Source organism: Pieris rapae, chromosome 8 (assembly GCF_905147795.1).
Source record: "Pieris rapae chromosome 8, ilPieRapa1.1, whole genome shotgun sequence".
Taxonomy (NCBI): domain Eukaryota; kingdom Metazoa; phylum Arthropoda; class Insecta; order Lepidoptera; family Pieridae; genus Pieris; species Pieris rapae.
The window spans coordinates 9,901,149-9,928,737 of NC_059516.1; the positions used below are offsets into that span (position 1 = coordinate 9,901,149).

The window sequence follows — 27,589 nt, forward strand, 5'->3', positions numbered from 1 at the left end:
CCAAGCCCACGGCGGTAAAACCCTTAGAAAACAAAAACTATTGTCATTCACGCGTCCATTTTATAGTATGACATTGACAGTTACATACTTTTGATCTTCAGCGCCGGCAGATTGAGCTACACATTGTAGGTTTGTGAGCAGTGATGCCAACTAAGGGATTTTCCCACCAAAATAAGAGGGAATAAAGATGTCTTCGGGGTCTTTGATTAATGTATACCAGATTTTATATCGTAACAAAACGCACAATTAAATACAATGTATATTTAGCCAATTATAAACTTCAAGCCGTGCCTATAATTGAAATATTAAAAAGCTATAATACTCTAAAACTGAAATTTTATATTATTTTAACCTTAATCATAAAATACATTCAAGTAATAACTTGCTTGTATTTTTTATGCATGTTTGAAATTACATCTCAAACAAAAACTGTAGGGGTTTTAATCAAACTTTAGGGGTATTTAAATCACTATAAGCAATCGAGATCATCTAAATTTGATGTCATACCCCTATATTATTATGTTCAGCCCTTGAACTAAAACGAATATAGAAATTTTCCATATTTTGAGTATTATTTTTTTTTGTAATAACTTGTTGCGACCATTTATATATGAGCAAACATATTTTACTACACTAATAAATAGGTAAAATGTTAAGAACTAATATCAACGTTAAAATTTGTCTGGCGCCAGAAAATAAATCGTTAGTAAAACAGTATATTGTTCTAGCATGCTCTTAATATAACTAAAATTATATTTGAATCATTATTGAGAATATACAAACTACACTATACTTGTATGCATAAGGAACCATAGTGTACAGTTTATGTTATAATTTTAAAACTCTTAATTTTGTTTATTGCTAATCAAATAAAAAAGTAGAAAGGTAGATTCCAAACGACACGTGACATAGTGATCAGTTTTTTTAAGGGATGCAAAGCCTGTATCTTTTATTTTCATTATTTCGAACTTAAAACCAAGAGAACCTTAGAACAAAATACAAATAAATTATTTGAATAGGTGAATACTGTTAGAGATGTTGGTAAAAAATTTCGTCTTACTCTTTTTATTAGGGCATTTTTTTGAAAATATAATACTTATGACAATACTAATTCATAGTTTGTTATATTATATTATTAGCATATTTCATAGCTTTAAAATTCCATTGTTAAGCCATTATAAATCGGTTATGATTCACTGAACAAATGTGCACAGTTTGTAAGAGATATTTACAACACAATTAAATATGTTATCATTAATTTTAAAAGATTACTTAGAACTTAGGGCCGCTGTAGAGTAAAAAACATTATAAATAAATAAAGAACCACATAATAAGCATATTATTTTATTTTATTAAAGTTACATAACAAAAATATTAGATTATTGTGTATCCTTTTCAATTTTTGGTTCCATAATCACAGTGGCTTAGAAAAGCACATAATGTGGATGAAGTTGGTTCGTTGTTAGAAACGTAGATGTTGAGACTAGGTAAGTTAGAGCTATACTTAAGTTGCAGCGCCATAGACTACACTGCGTCATCAGAAATCTCGTCGCACCGATCTTCCAACTCGTACTGCAAAACAATTGTGTCATTAGAAGTATTCTATTCGAGGCGGTTTAGAAAGCTCAGACCGAATTCAATTAATTGTCACTTAAGGTTCTTTCTATCTATATTTCTATCTTTAATTCTTCTTTGTTAATTAACAATTAGAATTTTGGTAAATAAAATTAGTATTCTACAGGAATGATTGAGGATAACATTCATGAACAGGTATTAGTGCGAACTATTTAATAACTCACGTATTTTAAATCCAATACGTATTTATTTAAATTGTACTCTACAGACAAGACTAAATAAAATTGGTTAGTAGAACGACTTAAATTTCCTTTTTAAATGATTTTTATGTAAACATAAAAATTTCCGTAATAATTACCTCATCGAGCTGAAGGCACTTCCCCCATTCGGCCAGTGTGATACGGTGATCAGTGTCTTCATCACAAAGATCGAGGAAAGGTGCGATGCAGTGCTCCAAAGCCATCAGTGGAGCACGGATTGGGAACAATTCGTGACGGGAGACAAACCTGCAAATAATGTTTTTTAAGCAACTTCAAAAAGGTGATAATCAGCTGCATATATAAGATATTGTTGGAATTAGACAATATTTAAGTATGATGATGTATATTTTCATCCGAAAACCCTAAGTTTCGTAAGTCTTTCGTAAGTATGTTTATCTGCGAAGTTTTACTTAAATTGAACTTCTTTGAACAGTCGAAAGTTTTTAAATTGGTTCAGTAGTTTTTGAGATATGGCTATCTATAAAAAACAATGTCCAAGATTTTAACAATTTACACTACTCCATTTGCCCCAGTTTTTATGGCTAAGTTCAAATAATATTAAACTTAGCTTACTTATTAAGTAAATATTATAACAACGTATCAAATAGGATTTAAATAGTGCATATAACAACTGGTAACTATAATTGGAACTGGATGAGGGTAGTACTATATATATTTAATTTGTTTTCTTTCATTGTTATTATACCGAAGAGGTTGTACTCACCTGTCATTGTCATGTGTGTCAAGGTCACACCACTTCCAAATAGCAGCATTGGTCCACCGGCGGGTGAGGTTAGATTCGGCCTCTCTTTCCATACGCATGAAGTGTGCTGGCAACTCGCGCCTCTCGGCCATGTCACGCATTATGTTGAATAACCAGTCACGCATACGACGCGGGAAGTCGGCCATTTCGCTCTCTGTGCACTCCTGTTTACATGATATATGTCTCATAAAACGTCAAGTCAAAGTCCAGTGATGGGACAAGTCACTGGCTTACCCCAGAAAATTCATTTAGAATTTTAAAATTTCGATCTTTTCCAAATTCAATAAAATAAATCTAACAACGCACTTCCTATCTTTTTTTTTGCTGTCACACAAACCGTGCAGGCCAAGAACGGGAAACAAAAAGAAAAAGAAGTGCGTCAAACTTTGACTGTCACCAATCACTGGCCAATATTGTATCACTATTTTCAATAGTACGTCGCTGGCTGTATTCAATTCATATGAATTTTTTGAATAAATTATTACGTCTTTTATTTATTAATAATCGCTACCTCACGCGATTTTAGCTTGGCGTTAATTAATGGACACTTTATAATGTAACAACTGAATGTTACAGGTTTTCAGGTTTTCTTACAATTAGGTTTATCTTACACATGCAATATATTTGATGTATGATTGTATTATGGATGGCACATTATACATACAGGCATTTCACGGCATTCTCCATAGTATTCAATCTGTACGTGGTGGTATTGTGGGCCACGGCAGAGCTCGGAGCCGTCTAAGCAGAGACACCGCTGACGGTATACTTCGCAGTCGGATGTCCAGGTCTCGTTGCTTTGAGTGCACACCTGTAAATAAAATATTAAATATGTAATGAAAAACCTAACATATCTCATGGCAGATTTTCTCTTAAAAGTTTTACAACACTCACAATTCACCCTAATCATATAAAAGAAGTCTAATGACACGGGATTCGTTTATCTCTTTTTATCACAGCGTAAATACAATATAGAAAGAGAAGAAAGATTACTTTAGTTAAAAGAGTGCAATTTGACTGATTGATTTTTTATTAAGTTATTCAATTAGTTGTGACCCGCTTTTTCACCGCGTCAATTGTGTTATAAAATAAACACAGAAAAACGCAACGCAAAATATAATTTTAACAAAAACTATTTAGATTTTTATACAGATGTTTGATTAAATATTTGAATTGAATATTTGAATTATCCGTCAGATTTTAACGTATATTCTCTCGTATTAAACACCTGTTTTGTGTTTATGTAATAAAGTTACTATGTGATGCGAACCTTTCGGCGTGAGTCTGTCTCATACGGACACTCTTTGATACAGTTGCATACAGCATCTCCATGTTCGTCGATCTCGCACACGCGACCAGCGCTGCAATGCACCTTTAGGCAAGGATCTGCACACACACAATTATTATTACTACGACTATCGAATATATAAAAACCGTGATTATAACATCACCAAGAAAATTATCTGGATTGTTATCCTGTCTCACTTGAAAACAAATATATCCACAATATGAGTGAGAAGTAAAGCAGATAAATACCATCCATGAAGACTTCGTTTTCTGCCTCCTCATTTGAATCCCCATTCATCAGTTCATTAACGCGTGCTTTTTCTGCTTCCTATAAGCATAAAGATATCATTAGCCACATGACAAATAGCAAAGATACAGTAAACACTGTTCTGACGTTCTCGTTTAATATTTCATATACGAAATTCAGTTTATATGTAGACGCCTTTATTTTAGTATACAACAAGTAATATATATATGTCACAGCCAGCTAGCTTTAATAGCTATTTAATTAACAGCCTAGTCGTTTAACTAGTGGACTGTAAGAGGTTTAGCCAGTCAATCAAACAGAAAGGCAAATTACTTGGATCGATGACGTTTCATTAGTCAACTGAGATTAGAAACTTTTCAAACTGCCAATAGGCGTCGGCAAACCACAACTTTGATGCTGTATTCCAAAGCTTCATGAAAAATAACCTAAGCATTAGCTAACCAGTTCATTAAATGTTGTACTAAACGCTACGGCTAAATATATTTCAGGCCGCTAGTTAAACGGCGCCATTTTGTTAAAAGGCTAGGCTGTTGATTGAACGGCAAATTAAGCTAGTTGGGTTCGACACATATATAATGCGGAAATGTTGGGGAGTCTGGGGCTGCGTGTGCTAAGAAATCACATTTGGAGTGGTAAGCGGTCGCTATAGCTTGTAGTGCCTCGAACGCGTACACATTTACTGAGAAGGACCATTTACGTGTTTTGCACATCCTGAATATGCATGTGAGGCGGATATATTTAATTGCCACTGGCTGAATTAGGTTTTTTGTTTTGTTTTTAGTTTAATTTTTATATTGATAAGTTTCTATTGTTTTAGTATTAAGTTACCGTAAAAATAGAAAATAAACACATTTTGTTTTTAAAGTGAAACAACACTATCCAACAATCGATTCTAGTATCAGTTGAGTATTTTACCACAGATAGCAAGTAAAAAATAATACATGATTGAAAAAATATAAAAAATTTAAACATACCTGGAAGCGCCTCTCATCGAGCTTTTCAGCCATCGCCAGTTCAATGTGTTCAGCCTCTGTGTCAGTGCGATGAAGGGCTGGCGGGAAAAGCCGCGCCGCAGCAAACATCGCCGGCTCCGTTGTCGTTGTAGTGCGCAGGCGCCGGTGTCGCCGCCGCTAAAACGTATCACGTTGAACAAATGAATATAAGGCTTTTTTTTCTATTACTGGCTTAAGAAGAATATCGTGCTATAAAAACGCATATGATATTAAAGTCGATTAGAACGTTTTTGCAGGGAATCGAATCCGGGCCATGGTACTGCACTAAGCTATATACAAATCAAAATATCATTTATTCAGGTAACTTAACTTGTGAGCGTTAAACTGTGGATAAAAATTAAAAAAATAATAATTTCAAATGATGAGCGCTGTTATTGTCAGCAGCTCGCTGCGGGATCAAAACTATTTAAATTTGCTTAAACTTTGTATTTATTATTTAATTTTATTATTAATATGTAGTATAAGAAAATTGTAAATACTGTATATTTGTCTGTTATATTTAATAAACGATAAATCAGAAAACGTTTAACCTCTATCAGCAAACTACGCTAAAATACATACGCTCATTTGAAACAACAATACAGCATCATCTCTTTTGTATTAACTTACCACGGCTTCAGTGGAGCAGAATGCAGCCACCAACACGGCCATGAAAAATAGTTGGCCCTTCATCGTGTCACCTGTAATCAAAAACTGTAATCACATACTTTGTATTGAGCATGTCCCCCACATGCTAGTGGCTTTAGCTTTGTCTCTGAATGAACTTAGTGTTTTGCACATTTAACAGTCGCTCGTAAGTCGTACGGTGATGAAAAACATCGTGAATCTGGCATTCCTTAGGCCCAAAAAATCGACGGAATGTGTCAGTCACAAGCGGCTGCTACCTGCGGCCTACATACCTATTAGTTACAGGAAATGGTCACGAAACAGATACAGAAATTGAACCCAAGACTTTAGGGGTTCCAGCGCAACTGGCTTTCACTCTAACATAAAGATACAAAATTGTGTAGATTTATTGCTTAAATGCTGTGTTATAAACGGATGTTTAGTCAAACTTTTGTCTCGTCACAAGTATTGTAGTTGTTATACTTATAAAAAATAACTATCATCCGCTCGAAGCTTCGGTCGCGTGGAAATTGCTAGAATTTTTGCAAACCCTTCAACGAGCATCGTTGTTTTAGTAAATTTAGATAAATTCATATCTGGTAATATGAGCCTGTTAGAAATTACGCTATCTATTGTTGAATACTTCAACATAATTATTTAATATAACACAATATATTTTTAATATAACACAATAAATTTTTAATACTACACAATATAATTTATAACTAAAGAATTTGTCTGAAAATTGGTGAGGAGCTTAGAAACAGGAGACGGACATAGGATTTTATCCTGTTTCCGTGGGACGTGACTATAAAACGAAACGCGATCTATAGGTTGTCATGTGTAAGTTGGCGTGTGGCAGAAAAAGGTACTAATTTTGACAGTTGTGTTGACAGTTCTAACAGCTTGGTAGCCTCACGTGTGTCGGTGCTAATAATTTGTGTTTTAAAGTGTAAAAATCATTACGAAACATGCCAAAAGTAGTGCGGAGTGCAGCTAGAGAAATTATTCTAGCTGTAAAACGTTTTTGTGAAGAGGAGAAACGTAACAATGGGCCGATTATTCCATTTCAACAAGTGAATGCTCGAACAGCGGCTTTGACAGGTAAAGTATTGCCAGTTAAAAGTGATATTTATATCCCCAAATTTAGGGAAAAATAATAATTGCTTTTGAAAGTAAATGTGATTGATGGATAACTTAAAATATTTTTTGTTTTATTTAAGGTGTTTCTGAAAGAACCGTATAGTTTCAGAGGGAAAAATCATGGAAAGTAATTTTACAGCGAGAACTGAAGTCCCTAATCAAGCAGCTCAAGGACCTTCCACATCCACAGCTTGTGATGACAATTCCACACCAGAGAACACTACTTCCGAGGCTAAGACGATAAAACTAGTCACTCCAGGTAAAAGTAGAAAAAGAAAATTAACTGTTTCTGATTTGGATGACTTTGATCTTTGTGTTATTAGACGCAAAATCCAATCTTATTATTTAAATAATTCCGTCCCTACTCTCAGAAAATTACATTGTGATCTAAAGGCAGACATTAATTTCAAGGGTAGTATAGAATCTCTCAGAAAAATACTACACAAGTTGGGATTTAGTTATAAAAAGAATAAATCCAAAAGGATGGTTCTCATGGAGCGATATGATGTTGTTGCCTGGCGATCAAGATTTTTACGAGAAATAGACAATAATAGAAGGAGTGACAATCCGAGGCCAATCGTTTATTTGGACGAGACTTATTTACACCCTGGCTATAAAGTTAAAAAATGTTGGCAGTCTGAGGAAACTGAAGGTGTCCTTACAGAAGTCTCAGAAGGTCAGAGATGGATCATAGTGAATGCCGGAAGTGAGAAAGGTTTTATCCCCAATAGTCTTTTGTGTTTCAAATCTAAGACCAAAAGTGGAGATTATCACGACGAGATGAATGGAGATAACTTCAGTAAATGGCTACAAGAAAAGCTTATCCCAAACTTAGAGCCCAATTCATTAATAGTGATGGACAATGCGTCATATCACTGTATTAAAATAAATAAACGCGTGACAATGAACAGTAAGAAACAAGAGATGCAAGATTTCATAAAAAAAAACAATCTTTCATACTTGGAAACCATGAAAAAAGCAGAATTGTATGAAATTATAAAAACAATCAATCAGGAGAATGTCTACTTAATTGATGAAATATTAAAGAAACATGGTCATAAGGCTGTAAGACTTCCGCCTTATCATTGTGACTTTAATGCAATAGAATTCATTTGGAGTTCGTTCAAAAGAATATTTGCAGACACAAATGTTACTGGCCTCTCTGAAAACATGGAACAGAGAATCCATAGTGCATTTTCCAAAATAACTGCTGAAGAATGGCAGAAACACTGTAATCACGTTATAAATGTTGAAAATAATTATCGTATGACAGACAACCGCCTTGAAACAGTAATGGAACCATTTTTAATTGATTTGAATAGCAGCGACTCAGATTCTTCTGACACAGATGACTCTGAAGAATTCATGGAAGGAATAATGCCTCTAACAGACCATAATTACCATAAAAAATATTTTTTTGTTATTAAGTTTTTTATTTACCTTTAATGTAATATCTAAGAATATCCATCAATCCAAACTAAACAAAAAAAGTGGCAACACAGAGGGTTGTAGGAGGCGCCGCCACTGGAACGCCAACTTATACTTGACAACCTATAGCCGTTTATTTAGAAATAAAACAAAATGGCGTTTGTCATAAGGCATTACCTAGGCACCAAAATACCTGGCTAAAAAAGAATGAAAAACACTTCAATTTTAAAATTTATATTTATTACCGTAATAAAAAATTAAATTAATAAAATACATTTGCTCATTTCTTACTTTTATTGCAGAACAAAGTTTGCCAGGTCAGCTAGCATCTAATAAGTATAAATCTATTACATTAAACGATGTTATCTACGTGTTTTTTAACACACAGCGTTTGTAAGCTTCCATTTTCAAATGCGTCATAGTTAGCCACGAACAAAATCACGTTTCGCAGAATCGCCACAGATTGTCGAATATATTCACGTTCGCGTCCCGTATCTAGGGACACGAAAGCGATATTTTAACACACAACAGTCTAACTGAAGTGTTTAGCAAAATTTGCGAAATCAAAAATTATTAGCATTGCAGACATTTTTCTATACTCATTATTTCTTTAAGAATCAGTAGTGGCTGAGGGCATCGCTCTTACAAGTTCACTGTCCCTAGAGCTACCCGGCTGACCCGGACTATCACGTTTCCGACATTCAGCGTAATATGACCGCAAAGGCGCTTTATGATTCAGTCTTCGATATCATATATAATAAATATATCATTCGATTTTTATAACTCTATTTCGAAAACTATGAATATTGTATGATGTCATGCATTTTATTACTGTCCCAAATTTATGTTTACTGGTTTTCTACGAAACTGTATCAGCATTAGTTGTGTATTAATATTAAATAGGGTAATGCGCATGAGCGAAACTCAGTGTGTGAAGCTCAGTTAACCGCCAAAAAATCATTATCATCATCAGTAACATTTTACGGAAAAATATTTTTTTTTTTAAGAAAAAAGGTAATGAAAACTTTTTCTGTTTCTTTTATATAAACGTGCGTTGTATTAAAATGTAACTGTATTCAGATTACACGTATTGTTTAATAGTACTATTAAAAAATAGCTATTGATTAAACAATATTTCTGTTAAGAGGTTCTATCGTCCGACCCATATGGCGTAATAAACATTGATAATTTAAATGTAACGAGTGCTATTTGTTTCTATTGACCTAAATATGCGGTCACCTCGCAATTTGATTCCATGACACCAAGTCATTGATGATACAACCGTGCAGTCTTGCAGGCCGTTTCAATTATTGAATGGCACATAAATTAATGTAATTTCTATAGGCGTTGATGACAATGACACACCAGTATCATAGCGCGCTTTGGTGTATAACCTTTTTTGTCGTAGGGCATAATTTTTTTTATTTTGAACTTGGTGCCTTCGCCACTCGGCATGTTAGAAATAAATTGTGATACTCTGTAACACAATTTATTTCTAACATGCCGAGCAATGCAAAAGAAGCTCTTATGACCCAGGTGTAGTAGAATAGATTTAGTTTTTTTAATAGCGTTTGATAACCAGTGTTGTCCTTAGTAAGTAGTCCTTTATGACATGTAGAAATGACTCATATATTGGTATTTGATATCCCTAAGGGAGAGCTTCAGAAACGTGACTAAGACCAAACTATGTTATCCCGTATATAAATATATGTAATCCTTCACAAATGCTACGTGCCTTTTAATAGTAATAGCGACTTAAATATCTTCTGTATTTCGTATATAATTTTACATGCCTCTTTTAAAAGTTTATCAAGGGATATTGAGATGTATGGACATGGGTTTAATCCTTTATTTGAGTGTTTTGACTGGGCCAGTCAATTCGTAACGAATACTTGAGTTAATCATTGTGAGCGATATTTTTAAGGTAATGTTAGATAAAACATCATTCAGAAAATATTGTTCAAGCACAGTTTCTCAAATGCCTTCAAAAGTAAAGACAATTATGTGGATATAGACGAATAAGTTTTTTTTAAATAATTAAGTGAATGGCGGGCCTATATGATGATGTTTCCAGAGTAGGAATCATCTGGCGCATCGCTTAAATGAAACGGTCTAGGTTACATAAATGACTCAATGATTGCAATAATATATCTTTAACTTTTCGAGGATAGATTATATTTAGTTTTATTAATACTACCGTATATCCAACGCTACGACAAGAACACTGAACAAGTTATGGAATTGAACGTAACAGAGACAAACTTCAAATAAATAATGTTGAACAAAATTTTTCTGGAAATGTCTCAAAAGTTATAAAAAATAAGTATATGAATCATCCTAGTTACAAATGCTATTTACTTCAATTATACATAAGTTACTGAATATTATCGACAACATAATATAGTCGGGGACATAGCTAAAGCAAATTCTTATTTGTATTACAGGAATGTATTATTTTATTCATATACGGTGTGACTGTCGAAGTTATTTAGTTAAGATAATTGAAACGGAAAAGCATTTGAATTAGTGTCAGTGCAAGTCTGTAGTCTTAAAAAATGATACCTAAAAAAAATTAATATAAGAGCAGTGCTTTCCCCTAAATAGAGAGTGTAAGTAGTGCTTCTGGACATTTTTCTATGTTAAATATATATATACTTGTTAGTAAATAAGGTTAGGCTTAAAATACTTATCAGTTGAGATCGTAATGCTTAATCATGTCTTAGGAAAAATACGATTTATTATAAACTTATAAAGGTCCAATAATTATATAACCGACCAATACCATTGTACACCTCCTCGTTTTATCTATCGATAAAGGTTAATAAATCAACGACATAATGAAGTTTTATGGAAATCTCATTACAGTTAGTGTTTTAACTCTACATGTTCTTTGAACAAAAATAATTAATTTTCATCGTTACGTTGTTTATTTAACAGAACCATAATCTCGTAACCTACAAAGATTGTGTTAACATTTTTAAATAGATCGAAATTATTTATGAAACCAACGATAACCTGCCACCTCTCAATCTGTGTCGCCCTGCGATGTTTAGGCGAAACTCGTAAAGTTTACGATCGCTAACAGCATCCGGTAACACTCGTTTACTTTACTATGTACACGGTAAAATAGTACAAGTAGAACTATAACTATTATTACGAATCCCGATTTTAGTTACGGCAGGTCAAGACATAAAATAGAATATACAAGTATTGAATAGTACCCGATCAAGATTTGTATTGAAGGCGTTTAAACTTCAGTCGAATTCTTCTAAGGGAATATTACTTTAGAATGTATAAAAAGAAAGACACTTATGGAGATATAATTAAATATAACTTGCAAATTTAAAATAAATAAATCCAAATATATAATACGAATGTTGTTCAATAGTGATAATGCGATACATTTTTCTTGGAAATGAAAATAAATAAATACCTACTGGTTTATATAATCTAGACTTTAGATATAATAATGATAATAAAACAGGGAACTCTTTGGTTTTTAAAAATGGCTAAAATATAAGTTCGCGCTGTTAAAAAATATCTTTGTCAGAAAACGGAACTGGTAGATCAAGAAATGAGAGGAACAAACTATTGGGGTATGAAAAAGTGGCAATGTCCAGAAAGCTTTTTTTTTCTTTTGGCTCTAATACGGTTTGTCCAGAAAGATTTCTGACGCGAGTAGACTTTTAAACATGAAACATGGCTTCATTTTTCCGACCCGGAAATGAAAAAACAGTACCTACTAGAAGGGAATCCGTCAACCTCAAACAAAATAATGGCGATTCCACCGCGCTTAGATTGTGGATTGTTTTTTTTTTTTGAGACAGCCAAGGTCTGGTCATGTTTTCATACCTTAATCATGAAGGCAATATTACGGGAATTTTGGGCAAGACAAATAACGAAATACGCAAACAGCTCCGGTACGAACTCGTTAAATTGTTTTGTTTTGCCAAGATAACGCCTACGCGCACAAGTCCAGACTGCAGTTAACTGGAATTGAAGAAGGTGTCTTCGAATTGCTGGAACATCTTAGAGGCTATTAATTTGAATAATGATGTTTGACTACTATCATAGCAGTAAAAGATTTTTGATCAGATCAGGAAGATTTTTTAAAAAGAGAATTGTAGGTTTAGAAAAATAGAATGTATATAAACCTTTCCAGATTTGTTTACTATCGAACAATCAATAATAATAATAAACATGAAATCACTCGTAATTTCGGGAATAGGTCAATTATTTTGGTCAGATATTTAAAAATTGATGCTAATAATTCGTGCAAAACATGGTAGGTTCGCACGGACGGAAGCCAAGTTATCTGGTGTCCGTTGATAGCTACGTTGACCCCGCTTTATGATAAAAAAATATTTCTGTGTCACGAGGCTCACCATCAGCTACCATAATATAATTAGGTTATTGTTAATTTAGGATACAATAAATTGTTTTAACTATACCACATCCGTGTTGTAGTATATAATATATTTGATCTTTATACAGTAGGGTAGGTGAATGTTATGGATTTAAATGAATGCTGATTGTGTCAGTCAATAGCCCTATAATTGATAAACCAAAAATAAAACATTCACGGAAACTTTGAACAATTTCGACTTAGGTCCCAATTTGTTAGAAAAAAATTATAAAATAACGTTAGGTATTATATTTTATTTACTTTTTTTAGCACAGCCACCAGAGCAGCGAAATAAATAAAACATCGATTAATCATAAAAAGGTATGTCATGCATATATATTATTTGTTATTGAATCAATATTAAACAATAATCTTATTATGAGTCTGAGACTAAAACGGGTGTGCCAAAAACGAAACAAGCAAGACTTAAAAGAAGACCAAAGACTAGGGATACATTCCAGAAACCTGTTCAATCTGCCAAAATCATTTTAATTGTAGGGATTCAACTTAAAATATTTACACATTAAAATAACGAACAATAATATATAACACACAATGCCACAAAATTAATTATCGTATTAAATTTCAATAATATTTATTACTATTTACTTTAATATTTATAGTAATTAAAAATGTATATGTTAAAAAGATTTAACTCACCACGGGCAGTTAGTTCCTTCTGCGAATTTTATGTGTGAAGCGGCCGTATGCGAGAATGTGTGCCGCCGTACTGGCGATGCCTCGCTGATACTGGATCCACCACTGCGTATACTCATTCCCGAATCATCATGTTTTTAGGATTCAACCCGTTTTACCAGTATTAGTTAAAAATATATCTTCCCAAGTGACACATTTTAAGGCGTAATTAAGTGATTTGCCTATGGTCCTGTCAGCCTGTGCACTAATGTGTTCATAGAATTCGTTCGTAAGCTGATGGAAAACATCGAGAAAAACTCCGGCGTGTTAAATACCTAGTAATCGATGTGTCAGGCATTAAACGCATAAGGACAAAAAGAATTAAAAATCTTTTGCGTAAATCAAGAATATGGCAGCCCCATTATGCCTGAGTTTGTGACTTCGACATACCTCTATACGAAGCTTAGAAGGTGTGACCTACAGATAGGTAACACCCATTACCCCAACTAACTTTTATCTTTAGGCCTAATATTAAACCCATATTGGTTAATGGTCCGAGACGATCGTGTTTCTTCTTATTCAGAATATTCTAACATCTGTTTATGCTATTACAATAATACATCCACATAGTATAATTTACAGATGATGTAATCAAATGTTTTGTTATTAATAAAACAATCGACCTATAGTTTAAAACTTTTAAATATTGGGAGTAATTATTTTTAAACTATATTAGCCCCCGCGAACTTCGTTTCTCCTTAATGCCTAGCCTTTTTAGTTCATATCAACATGGAATGTATGTATAAAGAGATATTTTAGCACAATTTACAAAATATCAAAGTATTTTAACACAAAATCAATTAATCAAGGCATGCACAATAATTGCTAATTATGAAACGTAATCAGTCAACTAAAATACGACACCAAGATATGCTATATTGTTTTTGAGATAGTTTATACCAAAATTTACAAAAAATTTATAAGCTAAAATTTTTAATTAATGGCTATGTATGTTTGTATAAAGCTATGGGGTTGAAATAAATAAAACACACGATTTGTTACAAAAAGTACATCTCTATTACAGAGGACAACTCATTGCAGTCGCGCACACGTCACCATTTACACTTCACAAACGGGGCCCGGGAGTATTACAATGTGGTTAACATCGGCTCGAGGGCTGCGTACGTCCACATCGACTACTGGACTAAACTAGAGTGGCCAGCAACAACCGCGGCCCAGCACGGCACCACTTTTGACATGAAGTTTAAGTAGGTAGATCCGTAATCCAATTAACACTAAATGTTTACCAGTTGAACCATTGGAGTACGATTCGTTTTCGCGCCTAAGATACATGGACGACAACGGAGGAGAATGTCAAAATATACGTAAAAATTTGTGTTCATAGAGAATGGACTGAGCGTTCCCTATTCGAGTTGATAGGGGGCGATCGTGTGAGGGAGACAATAAAAAAATTAATTATGAAAAGTATTTGGACCCATCAATCTCTTTCTTGAGAGGTCAACGTTTGAGGGCATCTTAGTCCTTTCTCTATGATTAGGGCCGGACGGCACCAGACTATGGTGTTCGCCAGATAGCTATTTACAATAAATAAGTACATGTAATTTAGAAAACTGTCGTGGTGTCGGGTTTATGTATTTTTTTACTATGTGTTGATTAGTCTCACATAATGTAATCATAAGTATGAGTAATTCATTCAACCAACTTTCCCCACTATTGTTCACAATTTTAGTTCAACGATAAAAAACAAAAAAGCCAAATTGCACGAAAGAGTACTGTCGTCTCTTTCTGTCAAGTTGTGTGTACGCTAATGAAGAGAGATGTAAATATATTTTAACAGTGCAATTGGACTGATTTATTTTTTAAGTAAATAATAGACTTCGCGGCCGACACCACGAGCGTTTTACGTTCAAGGGAAATACCACAGACAAAAGGTCCGTTCGAGTGGACCCCGCACACTGTTTATTAGTAGCCTATAAAAATATTCATAAATCTAAACTCTTAAGCAAAAAGTAATTTATCGTAATCTATTAATTATACAAGAAACGGATCACAATGGGCAAAGTACACTCGAGCGGGCTTCGGAGTAACGAACTCGATTTCGCATTCGATTCGCATTTTATTTCTTAATTATTTTAACGGATACACTAATAATAGGAAAATACACGAGAATTTAACTTAAACCATTAACGATCACAAAGCAGGCACGTTCATAAAAAAACGTAAAACATCTCAAGCCTAAAAGGATTTTATAAAAAAGTATAAAAATACGGTAATAAGGTACATAGAGAACTAGAAATGTCGCAGTGTCCACTATAGTGAGAGCTTTCATTCCATTCATCTCATTCCAGCGACCTAATAATTGAAAACTGGAATTATGTGTTTCATATTAAGGGAGCGTTCAAGTACGTACATACTTACGTTCGTTACGTACGCGAAAGGGAGTTTTTTTGTTGTTGTTTGTTTGGACAATTCGTAACATTGCTTTGAATAATATTAACGTACTAAAATCGTCACTATTTTTTAGGGCTGTGGGGAGGGGGGGGGGGTTTTAACAGTAACACGTTACGACGCGTGACACAGGGGGGGGGGAACAATACGTTAAGTAATACTTGAATGCTCCCTTACTAACCAGGTCATTTAAAATTACCCTTGGCCTGCTAAAACATTGCATGGAATTGAAACAGGGTTTCCACAATCAAGGTTTGTATAAATATATGAACAGCTCCATAGCTCCAACTAAAGTGGACATACGATATGCAACGCCATGATACTTTTGAAGATATAAGACCGAATCAAACATTACCCAAGACATTGAGTATTACAATCTAGCTTCGAAATGTACGCGGTTGACACGAATATAAGGGGGCCTATATAGTTCATTGCACGGATTTTGATCGAAACTAAATAAAAACGTAGGATTTATTTATATGATTTTGTAAAATGTCTGCATTATATTTTTCTCAATCATATCCCGTGTGGCTCAAGATCCGTGCGTCAAACTTCAGGGAGTCTGGGGGGTCTGCTGTTCGTTGCGTTAGTCGTATAAATAAATGTTATTCACACATACAAATAATTTTAATATGTAACAAAATAATGAAACCTTAACAATAAATGATACCAAAACGAAAGAACTCGACAGGCGCGCCTGCAATACTTACATATAATAATTACAAAACAAAAAAACCGCGGTTTCCGTCCGTCGAACTATCCACACGGCACTATTACGTGTTCATACGCGTACGTATACGTATACGAATCGGAAACGTTACAAAATTTTTAAAGATTACTGACTTTCAATGTGCGTGGTGCGCCGATAGAATAGTTCCCTGTCAAGTTCCAACGAGCAAATAAAATTAATTTACTATCTAACTACTTAGAGAAAGCGAAGCGTGTTTACAGCACGGGACGTGACGGGATTCCGTGCCGGCCGATCGCGCGACGGTCTCGTACAGTATAGCGATACAGAATAAATGCCGGCGGTTAATTTAAAGGAAGACGTCCCTTCGTACGGGGCGGGCGTCCAATGTCGTGACGCGCGCTCACACCTGTAATTTGTTTATGGTTAATGACAACTAAAATAGGAGATTATCATTATATTGGAATTGGGAAATATTTCAGTGTCTCTTTGACTGTGTTAATTTTTCGAAATCTAAAAATCATATCTAAATTAACATATTTGTTTTTACAAATCATGGAATGGGGCAAATTTCATTAAAATCTGTTAAGTTTTCCTGCTTTTATGTTGGTCAAACAAGGATTCAAATTAAATTAATGACTGATTTTGATTTTTCAATATCGTTAAAATTAATTTGAATTCAATCATTAGAGAATTTATTTAGATATAATAATACCGCTTCCAAAGTTGTTACCTGAGTGCGGCGTGGCTAGCGGCGGTAGGGCATACGCGGGAAGGCGCGGTGCGAAGACGTCGGGCGGCGACGGGGCGGGTCCCTTCCGCGAGTCTTCTTCTCCTCCACGTTGAGCTTCACGCGGTCGGACTCCGGGGCATCGGGCGGGAAGAACAGCGGAGCGGCGTTCAGACATTCGGCCGCCGCTTGGGCGCTCTCGTACGTGATGAAGCCGTAGTTCGGGTGCCTGGTGGCCCCGGGCGCCGCAGCCTTTCCGTGCACGCGCAGCTCGGCGACTGGGCCGAAACGCTCGAAAAGCGCTCGGAGCTCCTCCTCGGTCGCCGAGTGGGGCAGGTTCCCGAGGAACAGCTGCTGCGAGTCCGAGTACCGCCGACCCTCGCGGCCCTCGCGCTCGCGGGACTCGCGTGGCTCGCGGTTCTCGCGAGTCTCAGAAGTCACGGCTGTGATTAATTTGAATATTTGAAGTAATATCGTAGAGAAAAATATGTATTACGAAATGCAAATTGATATGAATTAAAAAAAATACGTAAAATGAACATTTGTTAATACAATTTATACCTACAGATTACAACATAAATTACCAGCAAATCGATATATTTAATGTGACTAAAAAAATATTTTAAAAAATTCAGGTAACTTTTACCAATAATGGCTTTGTTTGTTGTTTCATGTTGAATATATGTTTTGATCTACCGATCAATCAATCTTACAACTGTGCTTTGTAAAACTGTGCTTTATGTTTCTGTTTATATGTGTATTCCGTTTTGGCTTTTGTGTGTAATGTAATTGTTTGGATATTGTTTAATGATTAGCTGTAGGAATACTTAAATAAATAAAATAAAATAATTATAAGCATACCAGCGTTAGGATGCGCGCGTGGCGGACGATTGCGCTGCTCCAGAGGCGGAACGGGCGCCGGAGCGGGAGCGGGAGCGGGGGCAGGAGCGGGCGCAACGGGCGGAGACGTGCGAGTTCCGCCCGACTTCAGCAGATTTGCGTACGTCTTCGGCTCCGGTGGGGCTTGAGACACTGAATGAAACAAAATACGTCAAGTTATTTCGGGAATTTAAGCTAGACTGAAATTGTATGAATATTAGAACTGTGTAAATTCAAGCAGCGAGTATTTAGTACGATTTAAGATAAATAAATCAGTAGCTACAACCTTTTCAGGTCTGGGCCTCAGATTTCTGAATCTGTTTCGTTTATCTAATAGGCATGTAGATCAGCCTCCTGCGCCTGACACATTGCGTCTGAGGCAAGCCGGTATCCTCACGAAGTTTTCCTTCACAGTTCGAGCAAATGTTAAATGAAACAAAATCTATTGGAGCACAGTCGGGGATCGAACCCACTAGACCAACACTGCTCAAATATGTCGTTTATTCAACTAAAATTCTTTCTCGTGTCTTTTTGTCAAAATACTTATTTATTTTAAATAAGGCACACTAACAGACATAACACACGGTGCATTTAAAGAATAACATCACAATTATAAAAGATTAAGAAATACAAATATTATATTAAATAAGAATTTTCTTTCTTGTTGGTGACGGAATAATAATTTACGTAATGTAGTACTTGCTTAAACGATTTCTAATTACACGAGAATCTAATAAAGTAAATGTAATATTAAAATACATAACACCCTCAGTATCACTCACCAGGCTGCGGCGGGGGCGTAGGCTCCCTCTCGGGCTCCGGTTCGGGCTGGGGCGGTGGCTCCGAGATCACCTCATTGCTTTCCTCTGTCGGTGGAGCACTTGTTACCGACGCGCCTACAACAATTTAACATGCCGTCAACTCCTTAATACAGAAAAGTACCATCTCACATTAGGGCACCCTTTTTTTTAATTGAGGGGAATGCATTTCTGAGTGTGGGACTCGCTCTAAAAGCCCTACCCACTAAACCCCTCCCACCAATCACGTCACTGTTGGGGTAACTTGGGGTCGTGTAAGCATTCTACCAATAGACCCCATGACTAGCTGCTGCAGCAACGATCTTCCAATACATTAACATCGCCTTAGAAGTATACATTAGGGCAAGCTTGATATTTTAAAAATTACAAATACAGTTGATTTCGCTTTAACGATAATAAAGGGACCACTGATTTCGTCATTACATCCGGATTCCGGAACTTGTTACTCGTGTAGATAAAGGCAAGTACATGTGTTTAAATATATGAAAAATAACTCAGAATATCACTTTAAGTGTTTGTTTCACAATGTCCGGTTCCAAATAAGCTATTTATTACTTATTGATAGGATAAAGATTTCTGCGTTTCACGACTGTCAGATAGCGCTATTATGAAACGTGAAGTATCTTATTTGGAACTTTTATCTTTTGAATAATTTATGTGTTGCATAGCTAGTTGGTACTTTATCCATATATTGTGAAACAGGCCCTAAAACTGATAGATAAATTCATCATTAAAAATTGCACAAAATTGCACATAGGAAAGAAAAATCTGCACAATACTTATTGCCTAGGTTAACATCAGTTAATGCCAGTATTCACGCAAAAAGACATGGGTGTTATCAGTTATGATTTGAAATGGGAATGTCATATCATTAATATTGTAAAAAAGGTTAATTCCAGGCTCTATGTATTTAGTAAAAAAATCATTCAAATGCCTTTCACCAAGAACACTTTTAAAATTATATAAATGTTACATAAGTACACTATTAGAGTATGCCTACAGCATTTGGGATCCTTTATTTCATAAAGGAAATTATTATGCTTGTAAGGGTTCAAAGAAAAGCCATGAAAATGATCAGGTCAATCAGGAACAAATCTTATGAGCGTCAGAAAGAACTTGACCTTACTGACGGAACTAGGCGATTAAGAGGAAATCTCATTGAAATTTCACAATAAAAAATTTCGACGTTCATAAGTGTACTTGTTTACCTATATGAATAAAGATATTTTTGTTTTGTTTTTAAATTCAAGGTATTTAGATTTAACGTTTATAGCTAAATAGTCGATACAACCATATCGTAATACATGACTCACTGTAATAGTCAAATTGGATTTTTTTTTTTTTATAGAACCGGGGGCAAACGGGCAGGAGGCTCACCTGATGTTAAGTGATACCGCCGCCTATGGACACTCAATGCCAGAGGGCTCGCGAGTGTACATAATATATACTGAATGTATAATTAAATATACAAACCTTGTAAAGCTGACACAAGGTGCCTGGTGGGGTCCTCGTGTGGGTGGCCGTTCAGATGGGGCTGCGTGGGCTGTGCGGGCTGGACTGTAGGCTGCACTGCGGGCTGCACGGGGGGCGTGGGCTGCGGGGGCGACACCAGCGGCGCGTGCGGGGGCTGCGGGGGTGCAGGGAAAGGCGGAGGGGGGAAGCCCCCGGCGGGGAAGTAGGCCGCGGGAGATACTTCCTCCTCTTCACCTTCGGAGCGGCCACTGCCCTCGCCCTCTTCGTCCGAGAAGACTATGTCCTGTCAAAAACAATGTACATAGAAAACTACTCAGCAATTACGATTTAAATGTTACAACAAAAAACATAATTATATCTTATAACTATTGTCAGCCAGGGACATGCTAGAACGCTGCCATAGCCATGGACAGAAGCATTCTAAGAATAAGAAAATTATTCAAGCAAAGCAAAAGAGACATAAGAGCTAGAACAGTTGTGGCATTCTCACTAAGATAGACCAAATGAAATGGAGATGGAGGAGTACGAAGCTCCCTTGAAAAATGAAACAAAATATTGAAGAAAAGGTGAGACTAAAAACAAAGAGGCCGACAACGCAAAATATAGGAGGTCAAATTCAAACTAACAGAAGACTACAACTGAAGAAGAGTCGCAAATAATAGATATTGGTGGAAATGGTTAGAGGAAGCTTTTTGCTAAGACGCAGACCGAATCAATATACTGTAGTGAAATAATAGTAAAGAAACCGAACACCGAGTTTCGGAAATATAAAACCTTATTAGTTATTATAATGTTAGCTTCATGTTACGTGAAAAACGATGATTTACAAGTTTTAAAGAGTACACAGTATTGACAAAAGCGAAAAGACAAAAAACATTTCAAATTAAAAGATGGAAGACCTGCCGGAAGGATAGAGGGTGCTAAAGTATGTAATGTATCAAAATCAAATAAAAAAAAAATCAGTAGACACCAATAGAAAATATAGTATAAAATACATATGTATATAGTTCCATAAAGAATTAATAATCATTGACCCGGGTCGGATGCTTGACAAAGTGGATGTAAAAGAGAACCCTGGAAAGACAGCAATTTATTTACTTATTAACTTTTCTAAAACGTTTATGTTAATTCCATTTAACTGTTAGTTATAAATAGGGGTGACTGTTATAACACACAGCCAGAATACACATTCTACATACCTGGTACCGGAAGATATCATTGTGCACATAGTACTTCTTGGGCGACTGAGCTGCAAGTACAAAGGTCTGCGTAAAGCGACGCATGGGGGCGCCACCGTTAGACAACTCGCCAGTCACTTGCACCACAACCCCATTGCCTAGAGTCGCCTGAGCGTCCACCTGCAAATGGAAAATGAACCTAATATACAAATTTTATTTATTTTTGAAACTATCATAAACCGCACAGCAGTGAACTTGAATATCTAAATACTGCATTTTATTATGGAGAGAGAAAGACAAACAAAAAAAAAATATAATACTTATAAACATTTCAAGTATTTATAAGTAATAATACTTATAAATATTTTTGTTATTGTAATACAAGTTGCAGTTGTTTAATACAGTACTAATAAAAAGAAATGCCTAATCACCTTACGTATGTACTTTAATTCGCTAAACATGCACAAACTTTACACTAATACACACAATGATTATATATTATTAATTATACATTTTTACGAAATTCTTTTCAACTTTGAAAGGTTGAAAGTTATATGGGCAATTAAAACAAAACTCAATAGTTGTGACTGTACCTGGCTAATCTTGGCATGGCAGTCGCGGAAGTTGAGCTGCTGTATACGATTGTGGATTTGCTTCTGCCCTACCACAGGCAACGTCTCGCGGTTAGGCGCATCGAGACCGCCATGCACGAACGACGAGTAGTTGTTATAAAACCTGAGATAATCATTTTAATTAATACATCATAGCAATTTTACTCCGAATATTATTAACACATCTTTTTTTTTTAATTTAACAACTTAGAATTAGGTGCATTTTACAGCGAAGGAAAACCTGACATGGTTTATCGGTCGCTGTCAGTGCTCACTTAATTTTTATACAAAACTATTAAGCAGATACAACAGATACGCTTAACAGAAAAAAAATGACTAAAGTTAGGAAGTATATTTGTAACTATCTATAAAGTATTTTTTATCTTACTGCTAAACTTATCAGTAGTCACAAATATGTTCTGCATCTCCAGTGGCAGTTCATTTAAAGCAAGTGGTACATCCATGTTCTTTGGCCATACACATTATTGAAGTTAGGCAAGTGAAATGTTTACATATGACCATATACTGGTAATAGTTAGTGGTCATGATCATGTATTGGGGTTTTACCTTAGTAATAATTAATAGTCAAACAAGTTTCACTTCTGACATGTGTACTTTGTACACACACAGTCACGCACTTTTTTAAGGATGTGTAGTAACCAGGCGCAGAAATGTGTCTATACAAAACCCAGTGTGTTATAAGATGAAACAGTAATTGTTGAGATTTAAATGAAGCTGTGTTCATGTGTGATAAAATCATAATTTTAAATATTTCTATAAACTCAAAATAACAATATTCATACAATTATTAATGTCAATAGAAAAGACGTTAAATTAATTCGAAATTTATATTATTACCAGTTCGGGCGTAGAGCGGGCAAAAACTCTCCGCCACTCTTTTTAATACATATTTAGCTATATTACATAAACTAATTTATATGAAAGAAAATACAAATTTATTTGTAATAAGACTTTTGTAACTGTTCAGAGTAAGAAATATTTATTATGTATTGCCAAATACAATGAAAAGAACAATCTTTTTGGCATCATACATGCATACATAAATAATATAATATATAATACAGTAACTCTAGTAAGCAAAGATATTTGTTATCAGTCAGATAAAAATGTTGAATGTATGAGCCATGAAAACATATTTATGTTTGGAAGCTGTAGTATTCTTTATGATGACATCATTCTTACGGTCTGTTTACCTTCACTATTGGCAATCATTTGATATATTATATAATATTTATATGTATAATTTCCTTATATATATTAATGTTGGTCCTTAATGCTAAATTTTGTTCTCTGTCATAATCAATGGAGTATGGAAGCAAACATAAGCTTTTAATTATAATTATTTTTTTTTGACTAAGGGATGGTAAGTGTGCAGTTGGGTTGTGCGTTTGAACCCTCGCTGTGCATTGATGTTTTTTGATATGAATTATAAATTAATACAACATATACTTTTTCAAATAACAAACAATGAAAAAAAAATTTTTTCTGTGCTGTTGCTTGTAAAATCGATGTTTCAAATATAAACACTGAATCTACTTGTATATTAATTTTCTGTTCGAAACAGGTGAATCTGAGACTAAGGTAAAGGGTTTTGAGTCACTGTATTATAATTATTTTAAGAATAAATATAAAGAAATATACTGTATTATATTATAATTTATTTTTCTTGAGATCATGACGATCTCTTCTTTTTTTTACGACGTAATCACAGAAAAATACATAAACTACTTGACAAAAACGTAAAAATACCACATGTTTTACAGAAGGAAATTTATGTTATATTACAATAAATATAAACAATAACTGAAGTTCCATTGTCCGCATATTCCTTTAAAAATGTGTTGTTCTGGCGTGGTATTTTTGGCGTAAAAGCCCACGTTTCATATGCCCCAGATTTGTTATATAATACTGATAAATGGGCAGGTAAAGAAGCCATGAAAAAAGTTTAGGAAACAATGAAACATCTGAGAATCCAAACAAAAGGGTAAGGCTTTGTTGTTTTACTACATTGTGTTAATTCATTCCTATTGTGTATTTAGATTTAAGGGTATATATTTTTAAGGGTATTACATACGCAAATAGAATAAGCTGACATCCAGTTAACATTAAACTTTCTCAAAGAAACAATAGTCCTGCCATCTTCTACAATCTAATGACTTTAATATTAAGCAGTTTATGTTTTAAAATAAATGTTTGATGTTATCTATTCATCAGCGAAAAGCGCAATAAACAAATACAATTTGCATATATAGGTTAATACACAAATGGCAGTTTTGAGCCAAACAAAATCACTATTTATTACTTTTCTGAAAGGTGATTGCTATACTATTTTACATATTGTATATCATATCACAAACTGTATGTCCATTAGAAAATTGTTATACTAGTTAATGTTCCGTTTAATATTAGATACTTATATAAAATACTACTTAAGAAATTCTGATGAATGAGGCTATTTTATAATTACAGTGTCTACACTATACAATATATATTGTTAACAAATTGTGATACTTCATAAGACACACCTATATACATATACATTAATATCACATCATATGCACCTATTATTCACAAAATAATTTACCTAGTTAACGTATCACTCATACATATATTAAGAAGTATCTGACCTGTGCAGGTGGGCGGGCGCTTTATTGAGCAACGTGTAGTATTGTCGAACGAATTCGCGGCCAACGCTCTGCGGTGACGGGGACGCCTCCATTACCATTGCTCTGTTCACTGTGCGCCGATACACCCCTGCGCTTTCGCTCTGTAAATAACAACAACAATTATTTTTAATAAAATTTAGAGCAGTATTCTAATCACAAGAGTTATCTTTTCAATTAGCATCTGCAACCATATTGTTAGTGAAGAAGTTGGTATTTGTTTCTTGTTTTATTTTGTACAGCAAAATTTGATTTTCATTACTTATATTATGATTTTAAGAAAAGTATAAACAAACTCTTAGTTGGGAGCTGCAATCTTTCTGCTTAAATCACCTATTCAATATATTTAAACAATAAACCAACTGTTTAAAACATGGACCATCACAAAAAACAATGATTATGTTATTAAGTAAAAACATAAGTTCCAGGGGCGTAGCTAGGGGGACAAGGGCCCTGGTGCATAGGGAAAGAATCGGGCCCTCCTCCTTCCCTCTTTCTGCGCAGTTTAACTAATATTGGCCTTCAAAATTATTGATAAGAATAAGAATAGAAAACAGTAAGTGAACTTATCCCTAGTAGGCTAAATCCATACGTCGTCTCTATTAGAATCTCCATGTGTTTAATAGAAGAAAAAGGGAATAAATAAACAACGACGCACATGACAATATAGAATATTTATTATACAGATGAGATTAATTAATGGAAAAAATGATTTTTAACAGAATTCCCCGCCCAATTCACAATCTCTTGCGCGCTTTAATTTTTGCGAATTCGTCTATATTTTACTCAAATCCCAGTTTGATGCCGCCTCATTTTCTATTGCAATTAACGATAAATGTCGGAGGCGATCTTGTCGAATGCTGTTTCTTAAATATTTTTTTATAATCTTCAGTTTACTGAAAGATCTTTCTGCTGCCGCGGAAGTAACAGGAATTGTATGAAACAGTAGCATCGCTGTATACACTTCCGTAAGGTCACATTCGAGCGCGCCAAATTTTTTTATAATTTCTTTGCAAAGCTGGCGAATAGACCACGTCTCCATCAATTGAGGGAGAATCAGATGATATACATTAAGAAATTGGAGCGAAATTGGTACGATAAGGCGGTCTTGGTGGTGTCTTGCAAAAATGCAAGAACAAGACCAAGACTGCAAGACCAAGACTGATTTTGGGCAACACTAGTGATAACGTCACTAACCGTATAAAGAACAGTGAAACAACCGTGCCACACTGTAAAATTAAATGAATCACTCTGTAGTCAATACTGTAACAACTAACACTGTAACCGTTGCTGCTGCGTACAGTATGAAAATCGGTGATGTCATCTTATTTTGACAGTTGAACACTTTTACTGGAAACATTGATGAATTTAGTGTATCGAACTGTAAACAATCCAGTGTAACTGTTAAAATCTCAGTTTGGACAGGAAAATTCTCTGTTCAACTGCGATATTTACTGTTTCTTTTTTTTCGTGTAGTAGCTCATAGCTGAGGTTTGAGGGCCCCCTGAGCTCCGGGGCCCTGGTGCACTGCACCACCTGGCCATATGATAGCTACGCCACTGATAAGTTCACAGTGACACTACCTAATTTAGAGCAGTATTCTAATCACAAGAGTTATCTTTTCAATTAGCATCTGCAAACATATTGCTAGTGAAGAAGTTGCTATTTGTTTCTTATGTTTTATTTTGCACAACAAAATTTGATTTTCATTACTTGTATTATGATTTTAAGAAAAGTATAAACAAACAAACTCTTAGTTGGGAGCTGCAATCTTTCTGCTTAAATCACCAATTCAATATAATAAAACAATAAACCAGCTGTTTAAAACATGGACCATCACAAAAAACAATTATTATTTTATTAAGTAAAAACATAAGTTCAGAGTGATACTACCTAAACAAATGTTTGTTTCCGACTACTCTGCAGAAGCTTTAACTTTTTGTCCTCCCTGAGAGTGAGTTACTAGTCATTCAAGTAGTGTATTTACAAATTCCAGAGATAATAAGAAAAACATTTATCTAGTACTAGATTGTAACAAAAGATTTTATTTTACATTAATTATTGCTAAAATTAATAAAAATAGCTTTTTATTATTCCAAATAGCCGTTTTCATGAGAGCATAGGGATAGAACATAAAAAATAATAAGACCTTTTGACTTCTAAATGATATTACGTGCTATAAAATTGGTAGTTCATTTTCGTAGTGTCAAAGCATGCATGGCGATTAGCTAGTCCCATATATATATTTATAATAATTGCAGTACTTCCAGAAAGTTAGGAAGTGTTAACAATTTTGTTCCCAGAAGTAAAGTTGTAAAAGCATAAGTAGTATTCAACCGCTTGTCACTTCCTCTAACACCAGAAAGAGGAAACATCAGGGTTTTAACCTCTAGGCAGTAATTTGTCTGCCGACAATGAAAATAGATTTTTCATACGGCTGTTTTAGAATTTTAAGTAATAGACTTACCTCAGTAAATTATAGGCATCAAAAATGTATAAACTGCAACAAACTATCACGAAAATCGTGTAATTTTCACGAAAAATAAGCACTGAAAACAGAAAAAGAGCCTACCTCACCGTTCAGTGTCAAAGAGTACACAGATGATATACAGTATTCCAAAAATATTTTTTCACTATCAACGACCACAGAATATAAAATGAACATTTTCAAGTTT

At 34.7% G+C, this 27,589-nt stretch overlaps 3 protein-coding genes across 3 annotated transcripts; 1 reads left to right on the forward strand and 2 right to left on the reverse strand.

Moving 5' to 3' along the window:
• Positions 1-1,328: 1,328 nt before the first annotated feature.
• On the reverse strand, positions 1,329-13,501 carry LOC111003124 (SPARC). The gene is made up of 9 exons (XM_022273488.2): positions 13,409-13,501; positions 5,776-5,846; positions 5,128-5,283; positions 4,135-4,213; positions 3,869-3,984; positions 3,263-3,409; positions 2,560-2,762; positions 1,934-2,081; positions 1,329-1,572 (listed from the first exon to the last, which is right to left on the reverse strand). The coding sequence occupies exons 2-9, from the start codon at positions 5,836-5,838 to the stop codon at positions 1,525-1,527; spliced, it is 960 nt and encodes a 319-aa protein (XP_022129180.2). The 5' UTR covers positions 5,839-5,846; positions 13,409-13,501; the 3' UTR covers positions 1,329-1,524.
• On the forward strand, positions 7,014-15,256 carry LOC111001682. Its single transcript, XM_045629300.1, has 2 exons — positions 7,014-8,163; positions 15,158-15,256. Exons 1-2 carry the CDS (start codon positions 7,036-7,038, stop codon positions 15,254-15,256), a joined length of 1,227 nt encoding a protein of 408 aa, XP_045485256.1. The 5' UTR covers positions 7,014-7,035.
• LOC111003117 (ras GTPase-activating protein-binding protein 2) lies at positions 14,439-27,518 on the reverse strand. The gene is made up of 9 exons (XM_045629215.1): positions 27,382-27,518; positions 24,879-25,018; positions 22,213-22,354; positions 21,641-21,799; positions 20,442-20,724; positions 18,933-19,046; positions 18,133-18,303; positions 17,275-17,714; positions 14,439-16,950 (listed from the first exon to the last, which is right to left on the reverse strand). The coding sequence occupies exons 2-8, from the start codon at positions 24,974-24,976 to the stop codon at positions 17,290-17,292; spliced, it is 1,392 nt and encodes a 463-aa protein (XP_045485171.1). The 5' UTR covers positions 24,977-25,018; positions 27,382-27,518; the 3' UTR covers positions 14,439-16,950; positions 17,275-17,289.
• Positions 27,519-27,589: the final 71 nt, after the last annotated feature.